This window comes from Dryobates pubescens, chromosome 4 (assembly GCF_014839835.1).
Source record: "Dryobates pubescens isolate bDryPub1 chromosome 4, bDryPub1.pri, whole genome shotgun sequence".
NCBI classification, from domain to species: Eukaryota; Metazoa; Chordata; class Aves; order Piciformes; family Picidae; genus Dryobates; species Dryobates pubescens.
The window spans coordinates 10268240-10281184 of NC_071615.1; the positions used below are offsets into that span (position 1 = coordinate 10268240).

General features: G+C 56.5%; 2 protein-coding genes across 3 annotated transcripts; one reads left to right on the forward strand and one right to left on the reverse strand.

Moving 5' to 3' along the window:
- Positions 1–556: 556 nt before the first annotated feature.
- Positions 557–2794, forward strand: CDIP1 (cell death inducing p53 target 1). 2 transcript variants are annotated; one of them, XM_009900529.2, is made up of 5 exons: positions 557–633; positions 941–1039; positions 1447–1593; positions 1851–2112; positions 2586–2794. In XM_009900529.2, the coding sequence occupies exons 2-5, from the start codon at positions 955–957 to the stop codon at positions 2695–2697; spliced, it is 606 nt and encodes a 201-aa protein (XP_009898831.1). In that variant the 5' UTR covers positions 557–633; positions 941–954; the 3' UTR covers positions 2698–2794. The 2 variants fall into 2 exon arrangements, with proteins under 2 accessions (XP_009898831.1, XP_054036462.1); XM_054180487.1 differs by having other exon boundaries at positions 1848–2112; positions 2586–2789.
- A 1750-nt stretch (positions 2795–4544) lies between these two features.
- Positions 4545–10052, reverse strand: HMOX2 (heme oxygenase 2). Its single transcript, XM_009900528.2, has 5 exons — positions 9941–10052; positions 8235–8352; positions 6685–7176; positions 5314–5434; positions 4545–5231 (listed from the first exon to the last, which is right to left on the reverse strand). The coding sequence occupies exons 1-5, from the start codon at positions 10021–10023 to the stop codon at positions 5107–5109; spliced, it is 939 nt and encodes a 312-aa protein (XP_009898830.1). The 5' UTR covers positions 10024–10052; the 3' UTR covers positions 4545–5106.
- Positions 10053–12945: the final 2893 nt, after the last annotated feature.

The window sequence follows — 12945 nt, forward strand, 5'->3', positions numbered from 1 at the left end:
CAGTGTCATGGCAGAGTGCTGGCCTGTCTGGGACAGCCAGAGCCCAGGGGCAGTGGGACAAGCAGGATCATCACATTTGCTCCTGGCCCACTGGGGACAAAGACCGAAGGGTTGTGTGGTGCTACTCAGACCACAAGGGGAGCTCCTTGTGCTGCTGCCTGGGCGCTGAGAGCAATGTCACCCTGTCCCTGTCTGGTGGCAGCCTTCCCAAGCACAGAGTGAGCAGCTTCTCATTTCTGCTTCCCACTTTAGTCACGTCCTACCAGATGTAACTGAGCCAGAGCAAACAGGGAGCTCAGGTTCCTTGGTGCACAGAGCTCACTGGTGGAGCTTTCCCACGGGCCCAGGAGGGGGCAGCCTCATGCCTGCCATGAGGGGGTCACACAGGGGGTGGTTCCTGCCTAGAGCTGCTTTCCCCATCCCTTCGCTGGGGACAGGAGGGGGTTTGGTGTGGTGGCCAAGGCCCTGCTGTAGCAGGGGCTCTTCTCTATCTTTGTAACTCAGTGTCTTCTTCCATGCAGGTCTGGTGTGGTAAGCTGGCTTCCAGCCTGTGCTGCTCAGAATCATTCTTGGCTCTGGTGAGGCCTCTGAGCTCCTTACGGCGAGGAAGAGGACAGGACAAGCTTACCCCAGGTAAAATGTTGTCTCCAGCTGTTAAAGGTGGGCTTGCCTCCACTGCAGTGCTCTGCACCTGGATGGCACAGAGGACGCCTCAGGGAGCCAACAGGGAGCAGTTAGACCTTGGATTCGTTGCCTGGGGCAAAGCCTTGGGGCTGCAGCCTGGTTTCTGCCCATGGCAGGGGTGGTGAGGTCAGTGATGGCAGCAGCCCTGGACCCTTCCATCACCTGCTCCCTCCTTCCCTAGGCAGCAGAGAGCTGCAGTGGATGTCTGTGTGCAGCCAAGGGCTGGCATCACTCCTAGAGGCTTCTGTGCTTGCAGGGCCACCCTGAGCCATGTCCAACGACCCACCGCCGCCCTACCCGGGAGGGCCCTCGGCGCCGCTGATCGAGGAGAAGCATGGTCCCCCCCCTGCCACAGGTACTGGGGGTGGCCCCAGCTCTGGGCTGCTGTTGCTGGGTGGGCAGGAGCAGGGTGAGTGCAGTCTGTGTGGCAGGGCCCTGCCCTGTGGTGTGCAGTGTGCTGGGGGTATGTAGTGAAGCCTGGCTCCATTTGCCATGCTCTGGGGAGGCAGGAGGGCCCAAGGGCTGTGACAGGAGCAGAAAGCCCTGCAAATGCAGCTCCACTTGCTGCTGTGGGTAACATGGAGTGATTCTGGGCTTCTTGGGGCCTAGACAATGAGGCTTTGGGGGGTGCCCCTGCTTCCCTCACTCCCACAATGTTGTGACTCCCTTCCCTGCTGGGGCCCACCCCCAGCTCACTCAGCCAAGCCTCCATCTCCCCCTCAGCTCTCCTGTTCTGGCTGCTGACTCTGTGTTTCTTTTCAGATGGTGTTGCCCCTGTTGTGGGACAGCCCCAGGGGGTTCCCATTCCCCCTCCTGAATTTGGGCCACCCCCCTATGAGCCACCCTCACAGCCTGGGTTTGTGCCCCCACACATGCCCACAGACAGCTCTGCACCCTATGTGCCACCTGGTGAGTACTGAGGGGCTGTGAGGCAGGGATGGTGCTGAGCAAGGATCAACTCCCTTTCCATACCTGTCTCTCAGTACCCTGGGGAGTTTGGGGGTGACAACAGGGTCTTGGGGGCTGCCTGAGGCCTTGCACTGGAGCCTGCTTGGGCTGTGAGCAGCCTGGAGCAGGATGTGCTGCCCCTCCCATCCCCATAAGGAACTATCTTCTCCTTCTGCCTCCAAGGGTATTCACTTGTGCATGCTTCTCATTCCCAGCAGGTTATTACCCACCTCCAGGCCCTCATCCCCCCATGGGCTACTACCCTCCCCCAGGCCACTACCCCTCTCCTGGCGGCCACACAGCGACCGTGCTTGTCCCATCCGGTGCTGCCACCACAGTGACAGTGCTGCAGGGAGAGATCTTCCAGGGTGCCCCTGTGCAGACAGTGTGTCCCCACTGCCAGCAAGCCATCACCACCAAGATCACCTACGAGATCGGGCTCATGAGCTTCCTTCTTGGCTTCTTCTGCTGCTTTGTGGGGTAGGTGCTGCAGAGCTGGAGGCTTCCTGCCACCAGCCGCCCCACAGCAACTGTGGTTTCTCACCTCTGCTCCTGGGAGCCTTGGCTGAGCTGTTGGGCATGGTGGGAGGGCCTTGGCACTGGGGTGTTACTGTTGAAGAAGCAGGAGTCATCCCTCCCTCAAGGGCTGGCAGCAATGATGTGCTTGTCTCAGCCCCTCCCCAAGCTGGAGGTAGGTCAGGCCTCCTTGCTTTTGTGTCTCACAAGCCTCCCTCCACGAGGTGCGATTTCCACACCCCTTCCCCCCCAGCTCTCACTCTTGCAGTGACAGCACACCCCCAGGGGCAGCCAGCTTTGTGCTGCCCTTCCTGCAGCAGAGGGGCTGACAGTTGGCTCCCAGGGGCAGGTGCTCACCTGCAACCCCCCTCGGTGCTCACAGACTGTGCCCAGGGGCTGCCCAAACTCACCCTGCTCTGCCTTCTCCTGTGCTCCAGGTGTGACCTCTGCTGCTGCCTGATCCCCTGCCTCTTTGATGACTTCAAGGACGTGACACACACCTGTCCCAACTGCAAGGCCTACATCTACACCTACAAGCGCATGTGCTAACGGAGCCCTGGCACCAGCCCCCGCTGCTGCCCTCCCGCTCTGCCTCCGCCGCCCCCTTCGCTTACCCTGCGGCAGTGTCCCTCTGTCCGTGCCCCCAGCTCCTGCCCCCCCGAGCTGTGACCGCCTGCCCCCGGCTCTGCTCCTCGCTGTGAACGGTTGGATTGGTGACGCTGCTGTGGGTGCACAGGGGAGGTGGGAGCCAGGCCTCCAGCTGCTGTGTGTGGGGCTGCCCTGCAGCACACAGGGGCAGGGGCTGACCCTCAGCACCCCATTATGGCCCAGGGGGCTGGTGAGGTCCCTCTCACCTGGAAAAGCAGCTGCTGCAGGCACCCACCAGAGGAGTACTTGGATGCAGGGAGCTGCTGCATGCAAGGGTGGGGAATCTGCCATGCAGGAGGGGAAGAGGGACCCAATCAGCCCACAGAAGAGGCAGCACAGTCCCTGTACCACTTTTAGGAAGGGGGTGGGTGGTGGCTCAGAGCCAGGGTAGTACCACACCTGCCAGGTAGCTGTGTGGTTCACAGCCCTCTGCAGGTGCAGCCCCTTCCCAAGGAGCACCAGGCAGAGCCATCTTCAAGGCACAGTGAGAGCACCAGCAGCAACACTGCACCCTTGATCAGCACCTCCGTCCTGCTCGAGCAGTCCTGGCTGCTCCAGCTGCATGCACCTCCTCCCAGCCCCTGCTGTGGCTCTTTGCAGGAGGGAAAGCCCCTGGCACTTCCTCACCCGCCTGGCAAACCGTTACCAGAACTGCCCCCAGCATGCGGCACAGCCAGCTCCCAGCGCTGGAGCAGACCTCTGCCCACCTGCTGCAGAGCCACAGCCTGAGCCTGCCAGGGTCTGCAGGCATCAACCCTGCAGCCCCTGGGTTCCTCCTCCTTGCATGTGGATGTAGGGGTTTGGTTTTAGCTCACCTGAAATGGAACAGAAGGAAGGGGGCAAACCAGGCAGCACCAGGAGCTGCCAGAGCACTGTGATTGGATTCAAGCAAGAGGACCTTAGAGCTTTTTTCCAGCCCCTTTGTGGCTGCTCCTCCCTGCCCTGGGCCCCAGCCCCTGCAGCAAGGGCAGCTGGAGCATGCAGCCCCTGGAGCACAGCCCCTGGGCCCCAGGTGTGCAAACACAGCCTGGCCTGCACAGGAGCTGTTTGCTCAGAGGGGGCACTAGTCAGTGTTTTTATGTAAATAAATAACAGACCCTGAACTCTTACAGACCTCTTTTCTTCTCTCCTGCTCCAAACACACAAGAGAGACACCTCCAGGAGAGCTGAGGATGAGGAAGGATAGGACACAGCAGCACCAACCCATGGAGAAATAATCAGCAGCTTCCCTCCCTCAGCCTGAGGCAGGGCAGTAGAGACCCTAGAAGGGGTAACTGGAGCTTTTCCTGCCCCTCCCTCACCTGCAGCTGGGGCTTTGCCAGCTCTGCCCATGAGGCAGCCCCTCAGCTGAAAAGGAAAAGCTTCTTAAGCCTGGGGTGAAGGGAGGGAGAGGGGACCTCTGCTATCAAGCCCAGGGATTGAGGCCCAGCACAGCACCAAGAGCAGCTGTGTGCCTCAGAACACCTGCCCTGCTCCAGGGAAGCCTTGTCTCAGATGAGCCCCTTCACCTGACATGAAGGCACTGGGTCCCCTCCTACCTCCTAACAGCAGCTGGGTAAAGCCAAGGGCAGGCAGCAGGGACAGGGTGAGGTGTAAAGGCAGAAGAGGCCTAGGGAGTACCCCTTCTGCTTCACCCCTTTAACCTCCTGCCCAGCCTCTCACAGTCTCTCTGCAAGTGAAATGCTTTTGGCTCTCCTCAGCTACAGCATCGCAACTTTTTATTAGTCAAGGCTTCAGAACGACACCCAGCCCCCAACCCCCAAGTTGCACAATGCACATTGGTCACCTTCGTGCCCCAACCCACACGTGTGGTCCTGTCCCCACGCCTGGGGAGCTTCCTCTAGCCTCAGGCCTGGTTGCTGGGACCCCACACCGAGCAGGACACTGCTTTGGGCTAACGGCCCCACAGCACAGCTGTGCAGCATGGCTGGCGCCTCAGGGCAGGGAACAGTCTCCCCTGAAAAGGCTAATCCCACCTTCCCACTGCTAGGCCTGGGCAGGAAACTCCCCCCAGCGGCTGCTCCGGGGAGGAGATGAGAAGCCAAGCATGTGAAGCCCGTGGCAGCACGGGACAGGACATCTCCAGCCTTGCAAGCTGCCCCAGGCTGGGCAGGGCAGTGCTGAAGTGGCATCCTCACAGCACACCAGTCCGTGCTCGAGCTGTCGGTGCACAGAGCCTTTGATGCCCTCCCAGAGTCCTGCCTATTTTCTTGCTCCCCCCACAGCCAACTCACCACCACCAAGAGCACAGCTGGGAGGCCCCTGGGCGCGTGCCTCTCCCCTGGGCAGCGCCGGGCGCCGCTGTGCCCGTCACATGAGGTACCAGGCTGCGGCTCCTGCCGCTGCAGCCACGCAGGCTGCCAGGATCAGCTGCACCAGGGGCTGCTTCGCTAGGGCTGCAGCAGCATGGTAGGGGCAGCTGGGTCCAGCCTTGCCTGCCAGGACAGAGAGAGCGGCGTCAGCGCTGTGGGTGCTGTGCCAGGCGCAGGGGGCAGCGCTGGCACTGCCCACACCTACCCAGCTTGTCTGCATAGTAGGGGCACTTGCGCAGGTCTCCCTTCCCATCGTGCCCTGGAAAGCCTCCGTCCTGGGCTGCTTCTGGCAGCGACCTGCCGATCTTGTCCAGCTCCTCAAACACCTGCAAGTGGTGACAGTGAGTAGAGGAAGAGGCAGAGCCAGGCAGCTCTCATCCCCACCCCTGGAAGGGTCTGGAGAACAGGCAAGCAGCATGGAACCAGGGAACGGTTTGGCTTGGAAAAGACCTTTAAGCTCACGTCCAACTGTCACCTCAGCACCGCCAGGTCAACACTAAACCATGGCCCTCAGCACCACATCTACACAGCTTTGAAAACCCTCCAGGGATGGGGACTCCACCACTGCCCTGAGCAGCCTGGGCCAGGCCTTGACAACCCTCTTGGAGAAGGAATTTTTCATAACATCCAACCTACACCTCCCCACTCCTGCCTGCCTCCCTCCCCCCAGAGACAGCCTGTGCTGACCATTTCAGAGCCCCTTGCAGATGGGCCTGTGGTGACACCAGGCACAGGCTGTGGCTCCCAGAAGGCACAGCCCAGGCAAACAGCATCAAGTCAGACCCAGAAGCAAGGCAGACACACTGCTGCTGTCTGCCTCCCAGCCTGCTGTGGGGACAACACCCTCCCCTCCTAGCTGCAGACCCTCTCTGGGCTCACTGCTCCATTCCACACAAAATGGGGCTTTCCTAAGGATCCTGACATAGGAGCCAACCTCATCCCACCACACGGCTGACCAGCTTAAGCCACACAAACCTGCTAATGGTACAGATTAAAGCCTGCACCCAGTAGATAAATTTAGTAACTTAGCAGTAGTGGTGGGATTGTGCTCTAGGTGACCAGCTGACTTGATGATCATGAAGATCTCCTCCAACCTCAACAGCTCTGTGATTCAAACCCCTGGGGCAAGCAGCAGCTTAGCCAGATTTTGTGCAAGGCAAATGCTATGGGGAGGAACAAAAGGCTACAGATGGTTTTGGCCATTGGGCACCACATCAGACATGAGTTAGGAGGTGGAATGTAACCAGTGTGTTGCAGTACCTCCAACTGTTTGAGGCTGTCTCTGCTCCCACCACTGCTCAAGCCACACAGCCCATGGGAATCTTGCAATGAAGTCATCTCAGTTCTGCCCTAACCAAAGGCTTGGCTGTGGTGCTGCAGCAGAGGAAGAATTCCTGCCCCACACCAGCTGTGTCTCCCAAAGAGCTATTCAAACTAGAATCCCACACCCTCAAGAAGGAGGGGCTCTGGTGGTCTGTGACCCAAACCAATGCTGATGAACAGTTGGACTGAATTAACCTGGTCCAGAGCCAAAAGCAGCAGCACCACACATCCAGGGGCTCAAGGGCTGTAGTACCTGCATGTTAAAGCTGAAGGCTCGGTTGGCCTCTTCCACAATCCTTTCCTTGGTGTTCTTGTCCAGGTCTAGGGCATTCATCCTGGCTCTGTAGAGCTGCTTGAACTGCTGTGCGTTGGAAATGTTGTCAAACTTGTAGAACTGGATCCCTTCCTCAGTACTGGGCAACTTCAGGGCCCTCTGGGCTACCTTCTTCAGCACCTGGCCACCAGAGAGGTCCCCCATGTAGCGTGTGTAAGCATGAGCCACTAGCAGCTCTGGCTCATGTTGTCCCACATGATGGATTCTGTCCACATAGTGCTGAGTTGCCTCTGAGCACTGAACCTTCTCCTCCCAGTCTTCTCCATAGAAATATTCCAGGTCTTTGCCCAGGGCTGCCCTGCGGTGAAGCTCCAGGGGGAAGTAGAGCGGAGCAAAGACTGGGCTGTCCTTGTTGCGATCCATCTCCTCCTCCAGAGCAGAGTAGGTGAAGTAAAGTGCCACAGTGGCCAGCTAGGGACGAAGCACAGCTTGAGTGAGAAGCTGCTCACTGGACTGGCACATCACACCTCATGGCTACTCCCTGTGCCTGGGGTCAACACAGAGGAAGCCTTTCCCCCAGGCTTGACAAAGCCAGCTTGGACAGCCTGCACCAGGCAGGCGTCACTTGGAACATCAGAAGCTCTGCTCACAATGACAGTGCCTACAGAGCATGAGTTCAGAATTAGCCTGATGTTACCAGCTCTCTGCTCTGGGTCTTCTGTCATCTTGTGGCCCTCCTCTGGACACATCACAACAGCTCTGTGTCCTTCTGATGCTGGGGACACCAGAACTGAACACAGCATTCAAGATGGGGTCTCACAAGAGCAAAAGGGCAGAATCCCCTCTCTTGCCCTGCTGGCCACACTCCTCTTGCTGCAGCCCAGCACACAGCTGCCTTCTGGGCTGCATGAGGGTACTGCCAGCTCATGCTGAGCTCCTCAGCAACCAACACCCACAAGGTTTTTCTCTGCACCCAGCCTGGATTTGTGCCTGGGGCTGGTTCGATCCAGATGCAGGACCTTGCACTTTGACTTGCTCAACCTCCTGCAGTTGGCACTGGGCCACTTTTCAGCTGTTCTATGATTCTATCAACTAGCACCAACAGCCTCCTGCTACAGGAGCCAAGACCTTCAGGATCAGACAGTGCTGCTCAGGCCCAAAAAAGAGGAGAAAGCAATCTAATCTGAAGTCTGTGGAGAACAGCCATCTCCAGAGGATGGAGTAAGTGGTGTAATTCCAGGAGGATTTCACTCCTAAACAGCTTATGTCACCAGAACCTGTGCTGTAGCCACACCTGCCTTGAGCAGCCAGCATGGCCAGTAGCCAAACACTTCCACCTAAGCCAAGCTGTGCTGGGTCAGTGTGCTCCTCACCCCCTGGGTCCCAGCTGTAGGGATACACCAGGCAGGTGCCCACCCACAGTTCTGACTCTTCAGTCTTAACTTCCCCCATGCCCTAAGCAGCTGTGGGCTCTGCATCAGTCCCTGGGTACACTGAAGAGCTCTGCACAGGAGCAGAGCAGTACTCACCTTGAAGAGCTCCTTCTTGATCCGTCCCTTCAGGAAGTCTTTGACAAACTGAGTGTTCTCAGCACGGTCGTGGGACTCCTTGGTCCCCTCCTTCAACAGCTCTGAAAGGTCAGTGGGACTGTGGGAAAGAGAGAACTCCTTTCACTCCATGTCCACACACAGAAATTACTTTGCCTCTGCTGTGTTTGGAGGAATCCCCTCACTCCCCACCACCTCAGGCCCACTTTGGATTAGATACAAGGTGGGCTCCCTCAGGCCAGTCCTATCAGGAAGCAGCAGCAGGGTGGCAGCAGAGAGGTTCCTTCCACAGATGCAGGCACCCATGTGCCCCCCAGATTTACTGTTCTGGGGGAGTTTGGGCTTCCAAAGGCCTCAGAGCCAGGATGCTGCAGCAACTGCACCATGATTTGTGTGTCTCAACCCATGTGAGTCCCAACAACACTACAGAAGGCCTTGAGAGTGTGAACAGCAGCTAACAGGGCAAGTAAAGGGCACAGGAGCATTGGTGGTGTCCTTTCAGTCACTATGGAGAAGCAGAAAGGCTCAGGCAAGAGTAGATGCATGCACAGGCAGGACCCTAAGCTTTTCCAACTTGGGTATCAACTGCAGGAGAGCAGATGAGAGCCAAATGGCAAAACAGGACAGGATCATCCTTTAAAAGTTTGCATCCCAAACACCAGTGGTTTGACAGCTCTCTTGTAGCATCTGTAGCCCCAAACCCCAGACTTGCTTACATCTGCCTGGAGTTGGGCACAGAGCTATCATTCAACACCACAGAACTGCATCTGTTGGAAAACCCTCCAAGGTCAAGCCCAGCTGTCAGCTTAACACCATTCATCCTCTCAGTGGGTCACCTTGTCATAGAAGGAGGCAGCTTGGCCAAACAGGACCTGCCCTTCATGAACCCATGACCACTGGGCCTGATCACCTGGTTGCCCTGCACCTGCTGCATAAGGGCCCTCAAGATAATGCCACAGGGCACCTCACAGGCTTGATGACTACTTTTCTCCAGACAGCATGCACATGTTAGCTGTAAGAGACACTCTGAATGTTCCAGACCCACCTGAATGGCTGAACACTGTGGCAAACAGGTTAGCCTGGATGTGCCAGCAGAGACAGGTACCATTAGCTTCTCATGAAACTGAGCCTCTCAAGTCAAAGAGAATCCAAGCACCCTATCCAGGTACTCCTGGAATCATGCTATCCACCCTCCTCATGTTCCAAACCTGAAGCCCTGGCTTTCAGAGCATGTGTGTGGATGTTTTTCAAACTAACCTCCAAGGAAAGCTCCTTGCCTAGTCCAGCAGGTATACTGCAAAGGCAGAAGAGGCAGCTGGCTGGAGCAGAGTTCATCTCTAGAGTCAGCTTTCAAAACAAGGAGCTGCTGTCACATGAGGAGGGTGAACAAGCCATGGAAAACTGGCTCACCTTGGCTAGGGAGGCACAAGGCAACTGCCCAATGGTCAAAGCATTTCTGAAGTGCCAGTCTGATAGTAGAGACTGAAAAAGTAACTGCTTGTTGTCAGCCCTCAGCAGGCTGCTCCTTCCCATTCCTTGCAGGACACTTTTCACTGCACATATATTGGATTAATCACCTACTGGAGCTCCTCACTCCTCTCCAGATGAAGAGAAAGGTCACTCCTTTACCTGGAAGGTCTCCTGCTTTGCCCAAGATTGTGTCTGTGCCACACTGAGACAGGACTCACCTGACGCTGTCGTCTTCTGTCTCCTCATAGCGCAGGATTTCCGCCTCTTCTGCCCCCTCAGGGCCCTCCATGGCAGATGGCATTGCTGGTCAGTGCTGCAGATCAGACAAGCTGAAAGGCAAAACCAGAGAGGAGTTTGAGGGAAGCTGCCTCAGCAAAAGGATGGCACAAGCTGCTGAGCAGTCCAGCAAAGAGCTCAGGGCTGCTGCTCTGCTGTGCAGGGTGGTGAGGGGCAGCTGCTGGCCACTTCCACTGCACACCAGATGCTTTCAAGGAAGCAGAGTTGCTCTTCAGTTCAGCTACCTGAGGTGAGCCTCAGCACTAACCCAGTTCACAAACATTATCCTCAGAGACCTACAGCACAGCAGCAGCCTGCATTAGGTATCCCTCTTTGGGATGGCTCCTGGCTGAAGATGATCACAGACCTTCATGACAACCACCTGCACTGAAATGGCAAGCAAGCTGCTCTCCCCTGGAGCTACCAAATCTCACCCAGTGTTAAAGTCCAAGCAGAGTAATGGGGAAGGAAGCACTTCTCCACTCAAAAGGGAGAAGCAGCTACTTGTTTTCTACAGCAATACAGATCCTCCTCCCCCAGAAGCAAGCAGCAGCAAATCAGGCCAGCTAAGCTCTGACTTTAGGCAGCCCCCAGGGGAAACAAGAACCTTCCCTGCAACAGAGTATATGAAGAGGAGCTTCCAAAGCAGGGGCAGATTTCCCTGCTCTGCCTCTGTGAGAAGTCAAAGCAGCTGCCTTCTAAACAGAGCAAGCTGCAGATGCTCCTGCTACCACTTGCCCTCCTCTGCCTAGCAGAGTTTACTTGTACCTGGGTTCTCTCTCCATGTCTGCAAAAGGAAAAAGCCCCTGGATGCATCAGGACACACAAGACTTGCCCAGCAGCAAGAGTAACACACCTGGCCTACATGAGCTGAGCAGTCCTGTTAAGCCCCAAATCCAGCCACCTCATTTACACAAGGGCCCTGTAATCAGCTTTGTGCAGAGCACCACCACCTTGCCAGAGAAGCAAGGCACTAAGCTGCTTGCTGGCTCTTCAGAAAGCACCCTCAGCAAGAGAGGCATCCCTTGTGCTCTCCCTCTTTAGCAGGGTTCCCCTTGGTGGGCTGCCCCTGCAGGTTTGCTTCTGGAATCATGTCTGGGGGCTGGCAGCTCCTCAGGTTGCTGGTGAGGAAGCACACACCAGTTACAAATTAACTGCCCTCTGGTTCCTCACAGGTGACCTTCCAAGCCCTGCTTTACAGCCACTCTCTCTGCCCTCCACCCTACCCCACAGGCCTCAGACAGGAGCACTGGGAGCAGGGTCTGAGCACCCATCTCTAGGTGCAGCACAGCAAGGCCTCCCACTCAGGCACAGCACTCAGTCTGGGGGACATCACCAGGCTGAAGGTTTCCCCTGGCATCACACAGGACTCACTGGGACAGAGCCTGCCCAAGGGGAGGAATGACCCCAAAACATCACTTTGTGATGCCAGCTGGTCCAGCACAGCTGCAGGAATCATCATCAGGGTGGCAGCCCCACACCCCTATTGCCCTGTCCCACAGCAGAGGGCACAGCACAACCCACCCACCCCTCAGGTAGAGAAATCTGAGCAGGATGACACAGCTGAGGCAGTTAAAGGCAGCACAGGGGCTCAGATGAGAGGGAATCACATTCAGGTGCTGTAGTGTCCCTTTGACCTTCACACCAATTCAGCAAACAGGACCTACCTTTGCTCCTCACACAACTTCAGCTTCAAACACCCAAGGCCCGTTGAGGGGAAGGGAAATTAAAGCAGAGGGGAATAACCTGGCCAGGCTCAGCCAGGAGGCTGCCATGGAACAGCCTGCTTGCCTTGCAGCACAGCCAGCCTCTTGCCAGTACAGAGGCACCAGTTCTGGCTTCCTCCTCAGCTTACTTCAGACCACACAAGAAATGCAGATCCAAAAATTAAACCAGACAAACTGGTTCCAGTGTCTCTTGTACTTCAGACTGCCAGAGTCCTGGAAGTAGGGTGTGCTGCCTGCACACTGCCAGGCCTGCTGCTGCCACCTAACAAAGCAGCAGCTGAGAGCAGAGCTGCAAAGAGCACTTCAGGCCTGTTCCAAGGGCCAAGAGGTGCTGAAGATCCTCATTGTACAGGGCATGGCTCCTAAGATCATTAGTGTACGAGACACAGCTGCTGATTTACTTGTTAGAACTCCACACTCCCCCCTTGCTCCTGTTTGGCAGCAATCACCACCATGGAACCTTGCTCTCCATGCTACACTGGGGACACCTGATGGGGGTCTCAGAACCTTTCATCCTTGGTTTTGTAGGGGCACAACTGGTCACAACAGTGAACTACAGCTCCAGCAGCTCTGTCTGCTGTTGGAAGGAGGGGTTAGCACACAACAAGTCATCTAAGGACTTTGATGCACTCTCAGCCTTGTATCTCCCAGTGCTTTTTCTGCAGGCTCAATCTGACATGTTTGTCTCTATAGCAACATAGCAACAGGCAGGGCAGTGACGACACCAGTCCCTTTAGCCTGAGGTGAGGACAGTTCACTAACTGCAAAACACAGAAGCTTAGATTTCTCCTGACACTGTCTCTAGTACAGGCACATCCCTGGTGACCCACGAATTCAGGAGACAAAACAGAGCCCCTGTCCTTTTTGGCATCAGACTACTCCGTGAGAACTGTGAGGAAGAGAAGTCAAAATGATTTCCTCTCTCACCACCACACATCATCGCTCCAATCCAAAAACTGAAACCCCACAACGTGATTGCTGGTCAAAGTTTCACACAGCATCCTGCTCATCTGAAAGTGGCACTGTCCTGCCCACCAAGAGGGAGGTTCAAACCTCTTACCACCACTGCAGAGGCTGGAACCGTGTTTCATTTGCTATGAGGAGCGCTGTTCATCAGGATCCTGGCTGATGGTCACAGTCAGCACATACCTCAGTGCCCTGGGAGCAGCCTGCTTAGGAGAAATTCAACCACTACAAGAGCTGGGACAGCAGGGCTGAAG